Source organism: Carassius auratus, unplaced genomic scaffold, assembly GCF_003368295.1.
Source record: "Carassius auratus strain Wakin unplaced genomic scaffold, ASM336829v1 scaf_tig00015407, whole genome shotgun sequence".
NCBI classification, from domain to species: domain Eukaryota; kingdom Metazoa; phylum Chordata; class Actinopteri; order Cypriniformes; family Cyprinidae; genus Carassius; species Carassius auratus.
Genome location: NW_020524585.1, coordinates 27,844 through 41,923, shown reverse-complemented (window position 1 = coordinate 41,923; position 14,080 = coordinate 27,844). Strand labels below are relative to the sequence as shown.

Below are 14,080 nucleotides of genomic sequence, written 5' to 3'. Positions count from 1 at the left end.
CAAATGTTTCATGTCATATACTCAAGTGTGTTTCAAGTGTGTGCAAACAGTGCTTCAGCTTTAGGCCAGACCTTTAATGTCTCTCTTTATTGCGTAATGAGGCTTGACTAAGCAATAATACATGTATGTGTGTGTGTGTTTGAATTTTTATAGTTCTTTGCATGTTTCTCTGATCATTCTCTTCAAAGTCCATTTGTGTCCATTCAGCCTCTGCTGAGGGATGAAGAGATCATCTCTGAACAGGAGGATGAAGGAGATTATTGTAGATTAGAGTTGGCACGTGTACATCTGCTTCCCTCATTCATTTACAGCAACATCACAGTTCTTTACCGCAATCCAGCAGTGGCAATGCTAATAAATTGGAAATGTAATTTCACAGAGACCCTTTGATCCAAACACAACGTATAATAGACCTGGCAGGAACTGAACTGCAAACTACACAGGAGCAAATGTTTCCCTCAAGAACACAGTGGAGATGGAGCATGGCCTTGAACTCAGTTAGCCTTTATGTTTGCTCTCCTCTCAATATCCACTGGATTCTAATAAGAAACTCACTCCAAATCTGAAGTTCAGTTTATAGGATCTGTAATATTGATTTTCAAAACATTACAGTGGGAAATTAAAGTCAACCCAATCCAATCCAATGGCAATACAGAACTATTTTACAACTAGGTGAATTGGTGGTTAATTCGAATGACAGTTTAGTGGTTTAGTTTAGTTCAAACTGTCACCAAAAAATGTGTTTTGAGATCAGGTTGGAAAGTTTTTAATACGTCATTTATTCTGAAAAGACACTGCTTGCAACAGGACAGTGCTTTTTAAGAATACAGATGTTTAGGCATCATGTGTACTCTTAATGATTCTTACATAGGAAAGCAACTGTTGTGGCCAGTTTCAGGGAAATGTTCCCGGGTTTTTCCATTGGGTTGTGTGGAAAAGGAGTGACACGGGTTTATGTTAGTGTGCATGTCTCGTTTTGGTCACAAGATTTTTGGAAAAAGAACATACTTCAAAAAAAATTCTGGGCTGGAAAATGTTTGTTGACATGCCTCTTTCAATATGGGAAAAAATAAGCATTTTATAGTTCTTGCATGCCATTAATAAAATTAGAATAATCAGTTACAACACTTAAAACTGTGTTATATCACACACACACAAATTACCATGGTAAGCCTAGTGTTTACCAAAGGGTTCTATAATTTGCCTACTATGGTGCCAACTTCTTATTAGCCACTTCTGCCATTAAAAAGAATTGAATACATTCTTAAATGTGAAAGTGACTCTTTGAATCAGATCCAGCTATGATGTTCTCACTTAATCTGATAAAGTGCTTCTGTGTATATAGTGCGTTGGCACTTAATGTAGGCTATTTGTTGAACATATGACCTCGTGAATGCTCAATATCCAATTATCTTTCTTTAATGTTTCAAGCACATCCAGCAACAGCGAGCGCAGGACAGCGTCTATGAGAGCATATGACGGAGCCTCGCTTTGCCAAAAATATCCTCACTGGAGCAGCGCCGCGCGTTCCCGACCACCCAGTGGCATGTGACTGCGCGCCCACGCGATCCGCTAGGCAGATGCGGAGAAAGCGAGAGAGGAAAGGCGAAGCATCACTTTAACTTAATTGAACTTTATCTCCCGAACACTGGGACTCTTGCCGGGCGTATTTTATTACACACCCAGGACTGACAATCATTTGAACGAACGAGGTTTTTTTTGTGTTGGAGTCCCGTTTGACCATGGATTCAGTCGCACCTGGGAAAAAAAGGTAACGTCAGTCTGAACCAGGACCACTTTCTGTGTTTTGGTATGCGCGTGTTTTGGTGATATTGTTTCAGTAACTGAATTTTGTCATTTCCTTGCAGTTGTTGTCAATAGTCTCTCAATAATTTCCGCCTTATAACCTGTTGTCACAATTCATACCTCCGTATGAATGAAACCGCGACAAGAGTAACGTTATTGATTTCACATATTTGAATGCTTTTCAAGCTTTTTTTTTGCTTTAAAAAGAAGTGTAGAAATGGATCAGTTATAGAAAACAATGTTGTTATAGAAAGTCAACTGGCTGTATAACAGTTGTGTGCTGATTCGCGAGGTTCCTTGAACAAAACAGATTTTTTTCAATGAATCAATTGAACCGGTTCCCAAAACCGGACTGAATGATTCGTTCACGAATCAGACTGAATCGAACTGCTGTCGAGGCATGAAATCTGCCTAACTGCAGTGAGAACGGTTTTTTTCGGCGTTAAATCTGATTCAGTAAGCTAAGTAGCATGTCCAGCTAATCAACCAATTTACTTTAATAGCCGAAAAACATAAATAAAACGTATGGCACTGTATGACAGTTTTTCAACACACATACAAGTCTTTTTTTTTTTTTTTAGAATCACACTAAATGTAAATGCTAATTATTTTTAGGTTCTGAGTTACTGTTTTTATTTATTTATTTTTTTATCAGATGAATCATGGTATCAACAAACTGGAGACAACCTATATTAACTATTCATGGCGTTACTGGAACATGTTTTGCAGATGTCGAGGGACCAAGCGGTGACATAACCACGTCATTACTTAAAGGAATTGCGGGGTGAATCCGTTTTCAAAACGAACTGAATTCACATTACTGACAAAACTATAGAACTGAACTCTTTTTTACATGATTCACAATAGCTCTAAAATAGATCTGATTCTGTATTTGTCTGTCAATTCCAAGAGGTTTATTGCACAAGCACAGTGTTGAAGGATTTCCGATGAACCCACTGAACCTCCATGTCACATATAGTGGGTTTGATTGATTGCTTCCTTTAAAAATCACTCAGGAGTCTTGCTGGAAGATAAGGCCTAGTCAGTGCCATTTAATTAAAAAGCGGAGCTAAGTGCTTACACCTATTCACGAGGCAGCATTTCAAATATTGAAAGAACAGATTTTCTTTTTTTTTTTTTGCACCCTATTTTTACATTTTTTTTGGGGGGGGGGGTCTTTTAGTGACATTCAGTGTAACAGTAGGCTACTACATTTTTTAATTATGTTCACTGCTGATTTGCAGGTGACTCCTAATTAATTGTACTGCTAAAATATATTTAAATAATGAACTTTATAAATATGTAGTTAACTAGTACTCTATATTTACATTTATAATGACTGAGTAACGTATGTAAAGTGTACAGTGTCACCCGTTTTCAAATGTGCAGACACATGAAGGTTAGATCTTTGGTGTTGCTCTGCTCTCCTCTGAAAGCCGACTGTAGTGTTTTGCTCTGGATCAGCTGACACCTCTCCTCTTGGCTCTATGGTAAAGGTCCCCTGTGTGCTATCAGCTTGTGGCCTGTCGCCGCTGTCATTCGCAGGGGTGTAAAACGAAGCCGAGAAAGGTTAGGCTGCTTCTGCACTTATCAAACCAGCCATTCATTCTCTTAGAAACAGAATTCGTAAATAGAAGAGACTTTATTATCAGCCAGTTGATGAAGAATGTTGACCTTTGCTTGAATAATGTCTTGCCGTTGGCCTCTAATGGAAGAGTTTTTATTTGTATTTAAATTTTTTATGGATTTCATTAACAGGTCTCTGGTGATTGGACACTCCTCAAATGTGTTATAATGTCTAATAAAGGATCCATGGGATGCCAAGAAGCTCTAAATTTTGCATGAGCGCTTTAAAGGATAGGATAAAGGCATTAACCTACATTCTATTCAAAATCCGGCATGATCCTATATCGTGCCCTGTTAAACACACAACTTAACTCGTACACACAGAGAGCGTTTCTGTTCACGCTGTAAAGAAGTTCAGAAGGAAAGTCTCTTAAAAGTGGTTATAAATACACCAACATTGTTGATACTGAGGGTCGATGTGGCAAATGTAGTGGAGATACATTAAACAGAGATGTATTCCTGCAAGAGTGTGTATGCACTGTCCTTGCTAAAATATTTAGACCATAGTAAGGGTGCCTTATGCTTGTGTGTTATAAATAATAAATCATGTAGTCCCTTGCAGGAAGCAGTTTGTACTGGTCAGAAGGAGAGAAAACAGAGAGCAGGTTGACTGACGGAAAGATTATTGGATCATTATTATTAAAACATATTGAGGGGCACAGCTCATCTCGCAGAAGGGGCTGTGATCATGCTAAAGGCTCCATCTGTCTGTTCTTCACAGCCTGACTCAACACGTCTGAGATGACTTCTTGAATATTATATCAGTGTTCAGAGCGTAACTGCTATATTAGATACCTTTATCATTTTAGTTTAAAACAGTCTTGCTTAAAGCTTACCCGTGTGCTCATATGGTGTGTTTATATTAGTTAATGCATACTCAAATTAGTTAATGGATACGGTATCATGACCTAACAATGGTATGTAATGTTAATTTCTACATACAGTATACCACTAAATACTACATATTTAACATTTCAGTTTAATGCTATTTTTCAGCTATTAAAGTTTCAGTATTTTAGCTAATGCATTAACAAGTGTTAACAAATTGAACCTTATAGCAAAGTGTTCAGCAACTTCCCTTGGGGCTCTTTGTTTTCTATTATACTACATGATGCTCCGTTTGATGTTTTAATGTTCACTCAGCAGGGGTTTGTGGTTAGCTTATTTTTTCCATTGTGCTACTGTTGTGTTTTTGTGAGACTGTTATCTTAAAATAGCATCCGTAACTTCCTACAGAACAGATGTATTGTCCCTTACAGTCATCTACAGAAGTACTCAATATGTCCTTCAGTATATTGAGACAAAAATGTAGACCTGTATGCAGAAGCTTTCAGGGTTTAGGTAAAAGATTTTGACAGATGAAGAACACTATAGGGACAGATTACTTTTAAATATACAATAAATAAATGTATGGCAACATTAGAATGTACAGTATGAAAATTGTTTATTCATTTTGAGATTTACTAAAGATTACATTGAACATTATTATTAAATACTCATTTTGTAGTGAGTGTTAATTGGTGATGTTAAAATGTTATAAATGTTAAAATATGGGACATAAGCATGCACAATTAAATATCTAGACCAGGAGCCGGCATAATGCTGCTATAAAGCATGGCTCCATTGTAGTCAAGGTCATTGCAGTGTGAAGGTTACTCAGATATGCTGATGATGGAAACAGATTTGTAATAGGGTTTCAGAATTGTATACTGTTTGTGCTAAACATGTTTTCTACATCTCAAGTGCATAGACATAAAAGGACCTTAATGAATTCACATTTGTTTCATTATTTATTTCTAATTATTGTATTGAATGGGATATGGTCAGCAGGGAGACTGAAAGCTCTTGTGTGTTTGTTGGTGCATGACTAATGCCTTTTTAGTCTTCGCTGCTCTGTTGCATCTGAAATAGCATTTGCAGATAATGCTCAAACAGGTGGAGTGATTCAGAGAAACAGACAGGAAGAGGGGTGAGACAACTAAGTGGTTTCTTTAGCTTTCGCCTTTCAGGGTGATAGGCTGGCCAGCATCCAGAGGCTCTAACTGTACTCTATCAGTGTACAGACCACAAAGTGAGCTCTCAAAGAGAGTTTGAAAGTGTGTTTGTGTGTAAGCTTTACATCCTCTAATGTACGACTGAGTCTTGTCTCATGAGGGGCCTTAGAGAAAGACAGAAAAATACACACACACACACAAACACACAGACACAGTCCACTTACAGACAGACAACACTAATGGAAATAATAATATTGTATAATGTATGCTAACAAATAAAACTAGAAGAAAGTATCTATAACAAGGGGCCAATAAAATATCTTAAAAAAAAACAGAGGTCCAAGGAGTAAGTGTACAAGTGTACAAAATTTTTTTAGGAATCAGTTTTCTCATGTGCATCTGTCAATGACAGGCAGCAGCATAAGATGCATCCTTTTCAACATATATAAGCACATGGCAAAATTGTGCCCACTGAAACATCTTATCCCAGGACCCAGATGCTCAGACATTACCTTTACACCCATAAGTATGTTAAATGAGCACCAAACTAAATTTGACCTTCACAATTGCCGATTTGACACTGTCAATTGTGGCTTCTCATGATTCAAATCTTGAGGAAGAGACAGAGTGTAAATGTAAATCAAGTAGAATTAATTAAACAGTGTTGACATTTTTGACTAGTCTTGTCCACGGATGTTTTATGAGCTCTTGGTTTTCCGAATTTGCCCTGAGGCCAGCTCACAGCAAACATTACGATGTCTGGAACTGTACAGTAGGACCTTTGTGTGTTTTACCTGCCGTGTCTCCACTGAGTCTCTGTTATTAAGGTGACTGTCTTCAGCCTGCCTGTCCTCAAATAACACAAAATAACCCCACAATACAGATCCACACATTATAATATACATTATTGATTGTTTATTATTTATTTCAAAACAGAAGCCCTAAAGTGTAACGTCAAGTCATGTTTTTATATTTTATCAGCATCCTCAATAATTTGTCTTGCTCGACTGCACCTTTGCTTAATGTTTGGAGCTGGTTAATACACTGTGAAACTTCCATTTTGAAGCTCTATGATGTATGTTTTTTGACTGTTTCATATCACACAGGTGTGTATTGCTGACAGCATTAACAGCACAGACCCTTGTTATGGATTATAAATGTGCATGTGTTCATTATAGAGTGAGTTCAGAGCGAAGGAAGGAGAAATCCAGAGATGCGGCACGTTGTCGGAGAGGAAAAGAGTCAGAGGTGTTTTATGACCTGGCCAGAGAACTGCCCCTCCCCCACAGTGTGACCTCTAACCTGGATAAAGCATCAGTAATGAGACTCGCACTCAGTTACCTGCGCCTGCGTAAACTACTGAACACAGGTGAGAGAGACAGATGTTCAGTGAGATTGATTTAGTAGGTTTGCTGTGTTTGTTACTGACAGAATGTGTTTATCTCTCTTTAGAGGTACTGAATGTGGAGTCGGAATTAGATTCTCAGTGGAACAGTTCATATATGAAAGCTCTGGATGGGTTTCTCATGGTTCTTTCTGCTGATGGCGACATCGTCTACCTGTCAGAAAATGTCAGCAAGTGTCTGGGCCTTCCTCAGGTGATTTCCAACTCACATCCTAAGTATTTTTTTGTTTTATTTTTTTTTACAATTATTAGATTTGATTATTATTCTTGTTATGAATGTTACAATTCATCAACAACATTTAGAAAATCTGAAATTTGGTTACAGTTTGGCCCAATTCAGTTTGACATGAATATCATTTAGATTCGTTCGAATATGCTGAAATGGTGCTTAAAAACATTTGTGCTGTTTAATATTTGTATAAATCTTTTCACGATTCACTGATGAATAGAAACTACAAAAGAGCATTTGTTTGAAATAAACATCTATTAGAGCATTATATATATATCTTTATTGTCACTTATGAACAATTTAATATGTCCTTGCTTAATAAAAGAATTAATTTTTCTATAAACAAATATTACTGACTCCAAACCTTTGCACAGTAGAACAAATAAAAACAACAACAACAAAACTATATGCAAGGTTTTACAATTGCATGCTTAATTTGGCTATTATTACATTGGGGATTACGGCAGTAATTGTTATAAATTCCATAATTCACATTGTGAATCTGTATCCAGGTCTTAGAAATTCAAATAATAACCTGATTTATTCATTTTAACCATTTCTTTCCCTTGTAGATTGACCTCACTGGACACAGTGTGTTTGAGTTTACTCATCCATGTGACCATGAGGAGCTCAGAGAAATGCTGGCACACAGGACTGGTAATATTCTCTATTTTCCTCTCTCTGTCTCAGTCAAAATCATGATCAGTCATGCTCATCTCCCTCCCTGTTCCCACATGTAGGTCTGTCTAAGAAAGTGAAAGAGCAGCACACAAACAGAAGTTTTCTATTGAGGATGAAATGTACACTGACCAGTAGAGGGCGCACTGTCAATGTCAAATCTGCCTCCTGGAAGGTACCACCCTTTACTTGTGCTTCACCTTTGACCATGTGACTGCATATCAGTCTGAAAGCATCTATGCAGTGAAACTGGATACAATTTTTATCCCTATTAGCCTCTCTTTCTGACAGGTGTTGCGCTGTTCGGGCCATATCCACACAACAGATGGCATCAAGAAGGGTGTGTGTGAGGAAAAAAATGTGTGTTCAACGTACCTGGTGCTCATCTGTGAGTCTATTCCCCACCCGACGAACATTGAGGCTCCTCTGGATTCTAGAACATTTCTCAGCCGCCACACTTTAGATATGCGCTTCACCTACTGCGATGAGAGGTAAAGTCCCAGGACATCTGAGTGCTGTACAATAACACCTGCACCGCTCAGCACAAAATATGCTGACCTATGCAACATCTGACTCGAACATCTGAGCAACATTTCTCATAGGGTGGACTCTTTTAAGTCCCTTAAAATATTCATTGCTGGGATTTTTTGTTTACTTTTTGATGCCATGATGCCCCAAATATAATGATTTTAATATGAGAACTTTATGTTTCCAAAATGAAATATTATTTTATGAACTATTTCAACAGATTTTTAAAAAGAAATTAAATTACTTAAGAACCAAACAGTTCTAAATTATATTCTTTTTAAGTTTCTATTCATTAAAAATGTTATGGTCTCCATTAAATCAGCATATTAGAACAATTTATGAAGGATCAAAGGTAATGTATATATTTTTATATTATATTATTACATTATATTTATTTTTAAACCTTTGAGCTATTGCTAAATATTATTTTTAAATGCTAAAATATTTTTCACTATTATCAGATATATACACATTAAAAAACTGTCTATAAAAGAAAATAATAATGTCATTATTTATAACTACAAAGAATATTAATGAAAAAACCAAGATTAAAAATTACATACTTTCAGTTTGTACTATATATTCAGTAAAACAAAAAACTTGCTTCAAAACCTTCAGAATATTGTGAAGTAGGTCGTCTGCTATTTTTGTCTACCATTTCAGGACTAATGGATATTTAAGGAAAGTTTTTATAGATGCTGAGAAAGTCTGGACTAAAGATCCAGGCTTATGGCTTGGATTTCTTCGCCATCTAGTGGTGACTTGTGAAAGCTGCAGTGTCACAGAGCAACTTGCAACTTGTGTGTGTTTGCAGGATCACAGAGCTGTTGGGTTTCGAGCCAGTGGATCTGTTGCAGCATTCTGTGTATGAATACTATCACGCGCTGGATTCTGACCACATGACCAAAACACACCACAACCGTAAGAACATACACTGTAAATGCAGTTCACTTACATAAGCCTAAATGAAGATGCATCATAATGCTTTATATATATATATATATTTCTCTTTTTACAGTGTTTATAAAGGGACAAGTGTGCACTGGACAGTACCGGCTCCTTGCTAAAGCAGGAGGGTTTGCTTGGGCAGAGACTCAAGCCACTGTGATCTATAACAGTAAAAACTCCCAGCCGCAGTGTGTGGTCTGCATTAACTACATCCTCAGGTGAGACTTTACAAGGATGTCTAAGTGTGCACTGAAACGCGTGTGTCGACCTGAATACCAATATGTGTTTGTGTTTGTGTAAGTGGCATTATTGTAATCCTTTCTTACTCTGCAGTGGCATTGAACAGCCCAAACAAATCCTGTCCCTTCAGCAAACCAACAGCACAAAAATAAAACAGGAACAGGAAGAACACTATGAGGAGTCACTCGGAACTGAAGTGAGTACGGAAGAGTTGAAAGAAGCGATAAAGGCAAATAATGAGAAGAAAGAGGAGTGTGTGAGAGAGGAGCTACATGACAGCCTGAAGGGGGAGCCAGAAGCACTGACTGTAGCAGACCCTGTCCTCGCTCTGGATATCACCAGCACAGGTTTGAACACCACAATCTACATCAGATTTATTAGTTGTTCTGAGACATGGAAGTTTCACAGTCATTCACACTATTTCAGCCTGCAGTAAATTCTGTGTCTTTTCATATTTTAGCTTTACAAAAATGATTGATATTCCAAAATCCAAATCATTATTGTGATTATGAGCTCATTGGTTTGTAGCGCAAGTAGTTTTACAGTTTAGTGCACTTTGTTATTTTTCTTGAAGTTTTTTTGAAAGTTTTTCACATTCTTAGAAAATTGCTTCATTCAATGTTGCAAAATAAATAGATACAATATGCAGACATATTTATATTGTATGAAAAGTGTTTAAATATTTCAACAATTTAGAAAAAAGTATAGGGGAGTTTAAACATCCTTGCTGTATGTTATTTCCTTGCAGAGTCTGCACTTTCTGTGTTGACAGAAATACCTCTCTACAATGACGTTATGTTGCCCTCTTCAAGTGTCCTGCTACCTCTCTCACCCCTCTCTCCTACCTGCTCCTCCCTAAATGATGATGATCCCTCCACAGCCCATCTACAACCTGACGACTTCCAAATCCCACAATCTTCGCATCCTGATCCTTCCAGATCCCAGGTAGAGTCTAGTCACAATTTGAAAAGTGCATTTCCTTACACTTTACAGGTGTTTTGATATAATTTCTCTATTTTGTATTGGTTGTTTGTTCATGTTCAGGTCGATCTCCCTTTGGATTCAGAATTAAGTGACCAGCTAAAACCGGATCACGTGGAGAGACTATTTTCCATGGATATAGATTCCAAGACACCCTTTAATACACAGGTAGATGACTGTTCAAACTTCCACACAGATGTTAGTATAGGTCCAAGATGACCATATCAATCAACCAAAATAACGTAAGACATGTACTGCACCCTTATGTGCTCATTTAATGCTATTGCTTATGATGATTTTTTAGGGAGTGGGTTTGGATCTGGAGATGTTAGCTCCATACATTCACATGGAAGATGATTACCAGCTGCGGACTGCTTCTCCAGCTGAGTCAATGTGTTCCAGCCCGGGTTCAGCGCTTGAACTGACCCCCTCCAGCAGCACACAACCTGCCCCTGCTCTCCCAGCAGCCCCTCTAGACTTAGTGTCCAGTGACACTGTTCCACAGAACACTAGAACCACAAAGCAGGACAACAGCAGGTGAGACTTCATCTACAGAGAGACATGCTTTGTTGATCAGATTTATGCTGCTGAAAACAAACGCTTAACAGATGAACAAATAAATAGTTATTCAAGAACAATCTGTTTGCTGTTGCCTCTATCTTTCTCCCCCACTTTCTGCTTCTTTCTGTAACTCTCTAGGGAAATTATTCAAGACAGTGATATTTCTTCCAAATGTCAGACCAACCCAAAGCTACTCAAGAGAAAACTGGAGACCATACCTCTGTCTGAAGCAATAAGGCTTGTATGTTTGTGCATTAGTGTGTACTGTTGCATACCTCTCTGAAATACTTGATTCTGAGTGGTCATTCACTTCAATGAACTGTCAGATATCTTTGTTTATAAAACAGAACCACGTTCAGAGCTGCTGTAAAATACGCTTTAAACATTCACGTTGTGACCTCATTACATCAGTAATAGTGCACCACTATTTGTGTGTGTTGCTTGGGAAGTTAGAGGAATAGTTCACCCCAAAAATCAAAATTTGCTGAAAACGTACTCACCCTCAGGCCATCCAAGATCTAGATGAGTTTGTTTCTTCATCAGAGCAGATTTAGAGAAATTTTGCATTACACCACTTGCTCACCAGTGCAGTGAATGGGTGCCGTCAGAATGAGAGTCCATAGAGCTGATAAAAACATCCACATTGAATCCACATGAATCCAGTCCATCAATTAACATCTTCTGAAGTGAATAGCTGCTTGTTTGTAAGAACCAAATCCATCAAGACTTCAAAATAACTTCAAATCTGAATCAGGAGAGAAATATGCATGAATAAAGCACTGTTTGCAAGTGAAAACAACAGGGCATGGTCTTTTTTTAACTGGAGGAATCATTATGAAATAAAAAAGGGCTTAATGGTGGATTTGCATTTTACAAACACGCAGATTATTGCTTTACAAGGTGTTGATGAACTGGAGTCATGTAAGTTACTTGTTTAGAATTGCGATGCTTTTAACACCTCTCTTTCACTATTTTTCATATTTATATTTTTATATTTCTCCAAATATTTATTTGTCTGCTAAGAAGCTGGGAAATAAGCAGAATAGTGTGCAGTCAGCTGAGCATTATAGCAGAATAATCCCCTTTAGGGTGTTTCAATCAGACAAACAATAGCACTTATCGACAAAAACTCATAGTGGGACATTTTGATATTTTAAATGTGTGTAAGGAGAGTTTATGACTGACTGTTGATGGTGTTTTTTCCCAGGGTTCTGTGCTGCAGGTGGTGACTGATTTTCCAGAGAAAAAGGTCAGAAAATCAGACGCTTCATCATCAGAAGGGATTCGTCATGCGACGATACTGTTGCTGCCATCTGGTACGTCACCATGGAGACTGGTGTGAAACCCTTGTGAATAATTCATGATTGTACAGTGACTAATTGCTCTTTCTGTTTTTCCCACAGATGTTGCGAGTAGGTTATTGAGCAGATCATCAGAGGGTGGAGCCGTAACGATGCCCCTCCCCCAGCTTACCCGTTACGACTGTGAGGTTAATGTGCCTGTGACTGGGCGGCAGCACCTGCTACAGGGGGAGGAGCTACTGTGTGCCTTGGACCTACTTATTTAATTAAGCCATACTTATGTTTTCCCATGATTAGGGAGAGATCAGTGGCATTATGGATTAACTTCCATTACAAAGAAACACTGGTGAGCAATCAAAACAGCCGGGATGCTTCTGCTTCTAAAGAGTCGATGGTAGATACAAGCTGGACATCAAAATGCAAAAAAACCCCAAAAACAAAATATATACAAAACTAATAAATAATAATCAATGAGGGTAAAACAGAATGTGTAGAGCGGTTATGAGCTGTGCTCTTCCAGGTTAGATATACGCACAGAGAAGAGAATATATATATTCTATTCTATATAAGATTGTGTTGTGTAACAACTGCAAATATTATTCTTGAACAAATGACATGAATTTACCTGCAGCTTTCAGAAAATGTTATTTTATTAGCACTGCTGTTTTTATAATTACTTTCAAGGTATGTCTAAATGTTTTCTTTGTTCAGGTCTCTATGTGTCTCACATGAAAACGTGGATGTAAATGAGTGTAAATGTTGTGAAATGTCTAAAGTGGCTGTTATTTTAATCCGTTTGATATAGTATACAGCATTTTAGAGTAGTAAGCATTTGGTAGAGTGATCCACACTGCTAAAACTACCTTAATGTTGAAATTATTACTCACAGTTGTTATTATTATTGCTAGAGATTTCTACTTAGTTAAATCTCTGAATATATCTAGGGCATTAACAAGTTAAATGTTCTCTTGTGTTCTCTATACGATTCCTGTGTTATGTTAACAGTGGCATATAGGATGCATAAGATATGGTACAATGCTTAGTGTGTGAGCTGTGTGTTTCTCATGTTCTCCTTCATCGTGTCACATTGTCTTCAAGACAACTGTAGTGTCTGTGACGAATAAAAAGTTTTTCAACAACATTCGTCTTTAAATATCAATGTATGGTTTTAATTTAAAGACTTCAAAAACGATTTTATACTCAATGAGTATTGGATTTCAACTAATATATCTTAATTTGTGCTCCGAAGATAAATGAAAGGGTAGTTAATTAATGAGAGAATTTAAATTTTTGGGTGAACTATCCCTTTGAATTTACATTTTTACTACAATATACATGGGACAGTTCCTACACATGTAAACTCTTAAGTACCTTAGTCTAGAAAAAAATCATAATTTAAACAAATATAATTTCACCTATTATTGTTTTAGGCCTTTTTCCATTCTCTACACCACCAAACCTAACCCTTCTGTGAATAAGCACATTCACAAATGAGCCAAGAGCGTCTGCAACAGTATTTGTGTGTATGTGTGTTCATCGAATACAGCTCAGAACAAGAACTGTATTCAATTACTGGTGTCCTTGCCAAAGGACTTACTTCATCACTCAAGACGCTGCATGGGCTCTTTATTTGCCGTGCGAGACACACATACATACAAAACCTCAGAAGCTCCCTTCCACATTTCTGTGGGAAAATACTTACTCATGGAGAATGGCTTTATTCCTTGGTAACATTATACACAGCATTTTGTATCTGTGTCTTTCATCCAGGTTGAGTGAATGG

The 14,080-nt window shown here is 37.4% G+C and overlaps 1 protein-coding gene across 2 annotated transcripts; it reads left to right on the top strand.

The window, feature by feature from the left end:
• Positions 1 to 1,493: 1,493 nt before the first annotated feature.
• On the top strand, positions 1,494 to 13,407 carry LOC113074817 (hypoxia-inducible factor 1-alpha-like). 2 transcript variants are annotated; one of them, XM_026247559.1, is made up of 15 exons: positions 1,494 to 1,771; positions 6,605 to 6,795; positions 6,879 to 7,024; positions 7,633 to 7,717; positions 7,801 to 7,913; positions 8,030 to 8,229; positions 9,081 to 9,202; positions 9,285 to 9,432; positions 9,548 to 9,801; positions 10,203 to 10,399; positions 10,499 to 10,603; positions 10,740 to 10,972; positions 11,135 to 11,237; positions 12,204 to 12,312; positions 12,400 to 13,407. In XM_026247559.1, exons 1-15 carry the CDS (start codon positions 1,743 to 1,745, stop codon positions 12,561 to 12,563), a joined length of 2,199 nt encoding a protein of 732 aa, XP_026103344.1. In that variant the 5' UTR covers positions 1,494 to 1,742; the 3' UTR covers positions 12,564 to 13,407. The 2 variants fall into 2 exon arrangements, with proteins under 2 accessions (XP_026103344.1, XP_026103345.1); XM_026247560.1 differs by having other exon boundaries at positions 1,495 to 1,771; positions 9,081 to 9,187.
• The last annotated feature ends 673 nt before the right edge of the window (positions 13,408 to 14,080 follow it).

What these genes read in the sequence shown, in the direction of transcription:
- LOC113074817 (XM_026247559.1), top strand. Translation starts at nt 1,743, where the DNA reads ATGGATTCAGTCGCACCTGGGAAAAAAAG. An exon ending in AGTGTCTGGGCCTTCCTCAG is followed by an intron (nt 7,025 to 7,632) that starts GTGATTTCCAAC and finishes TTTCCCTTGTAG; the next exon opens with ATTGACCTCACTGGACACAG. An exon ending in AGACACCCTTTAATACACAG is followed by an intron (nt 10,604 to 10,739) that starts GTAGATGACTGT and finishes ATGATTTTTTAG; the next exon opens with GGAGTGGGTTTGGATCTGGA.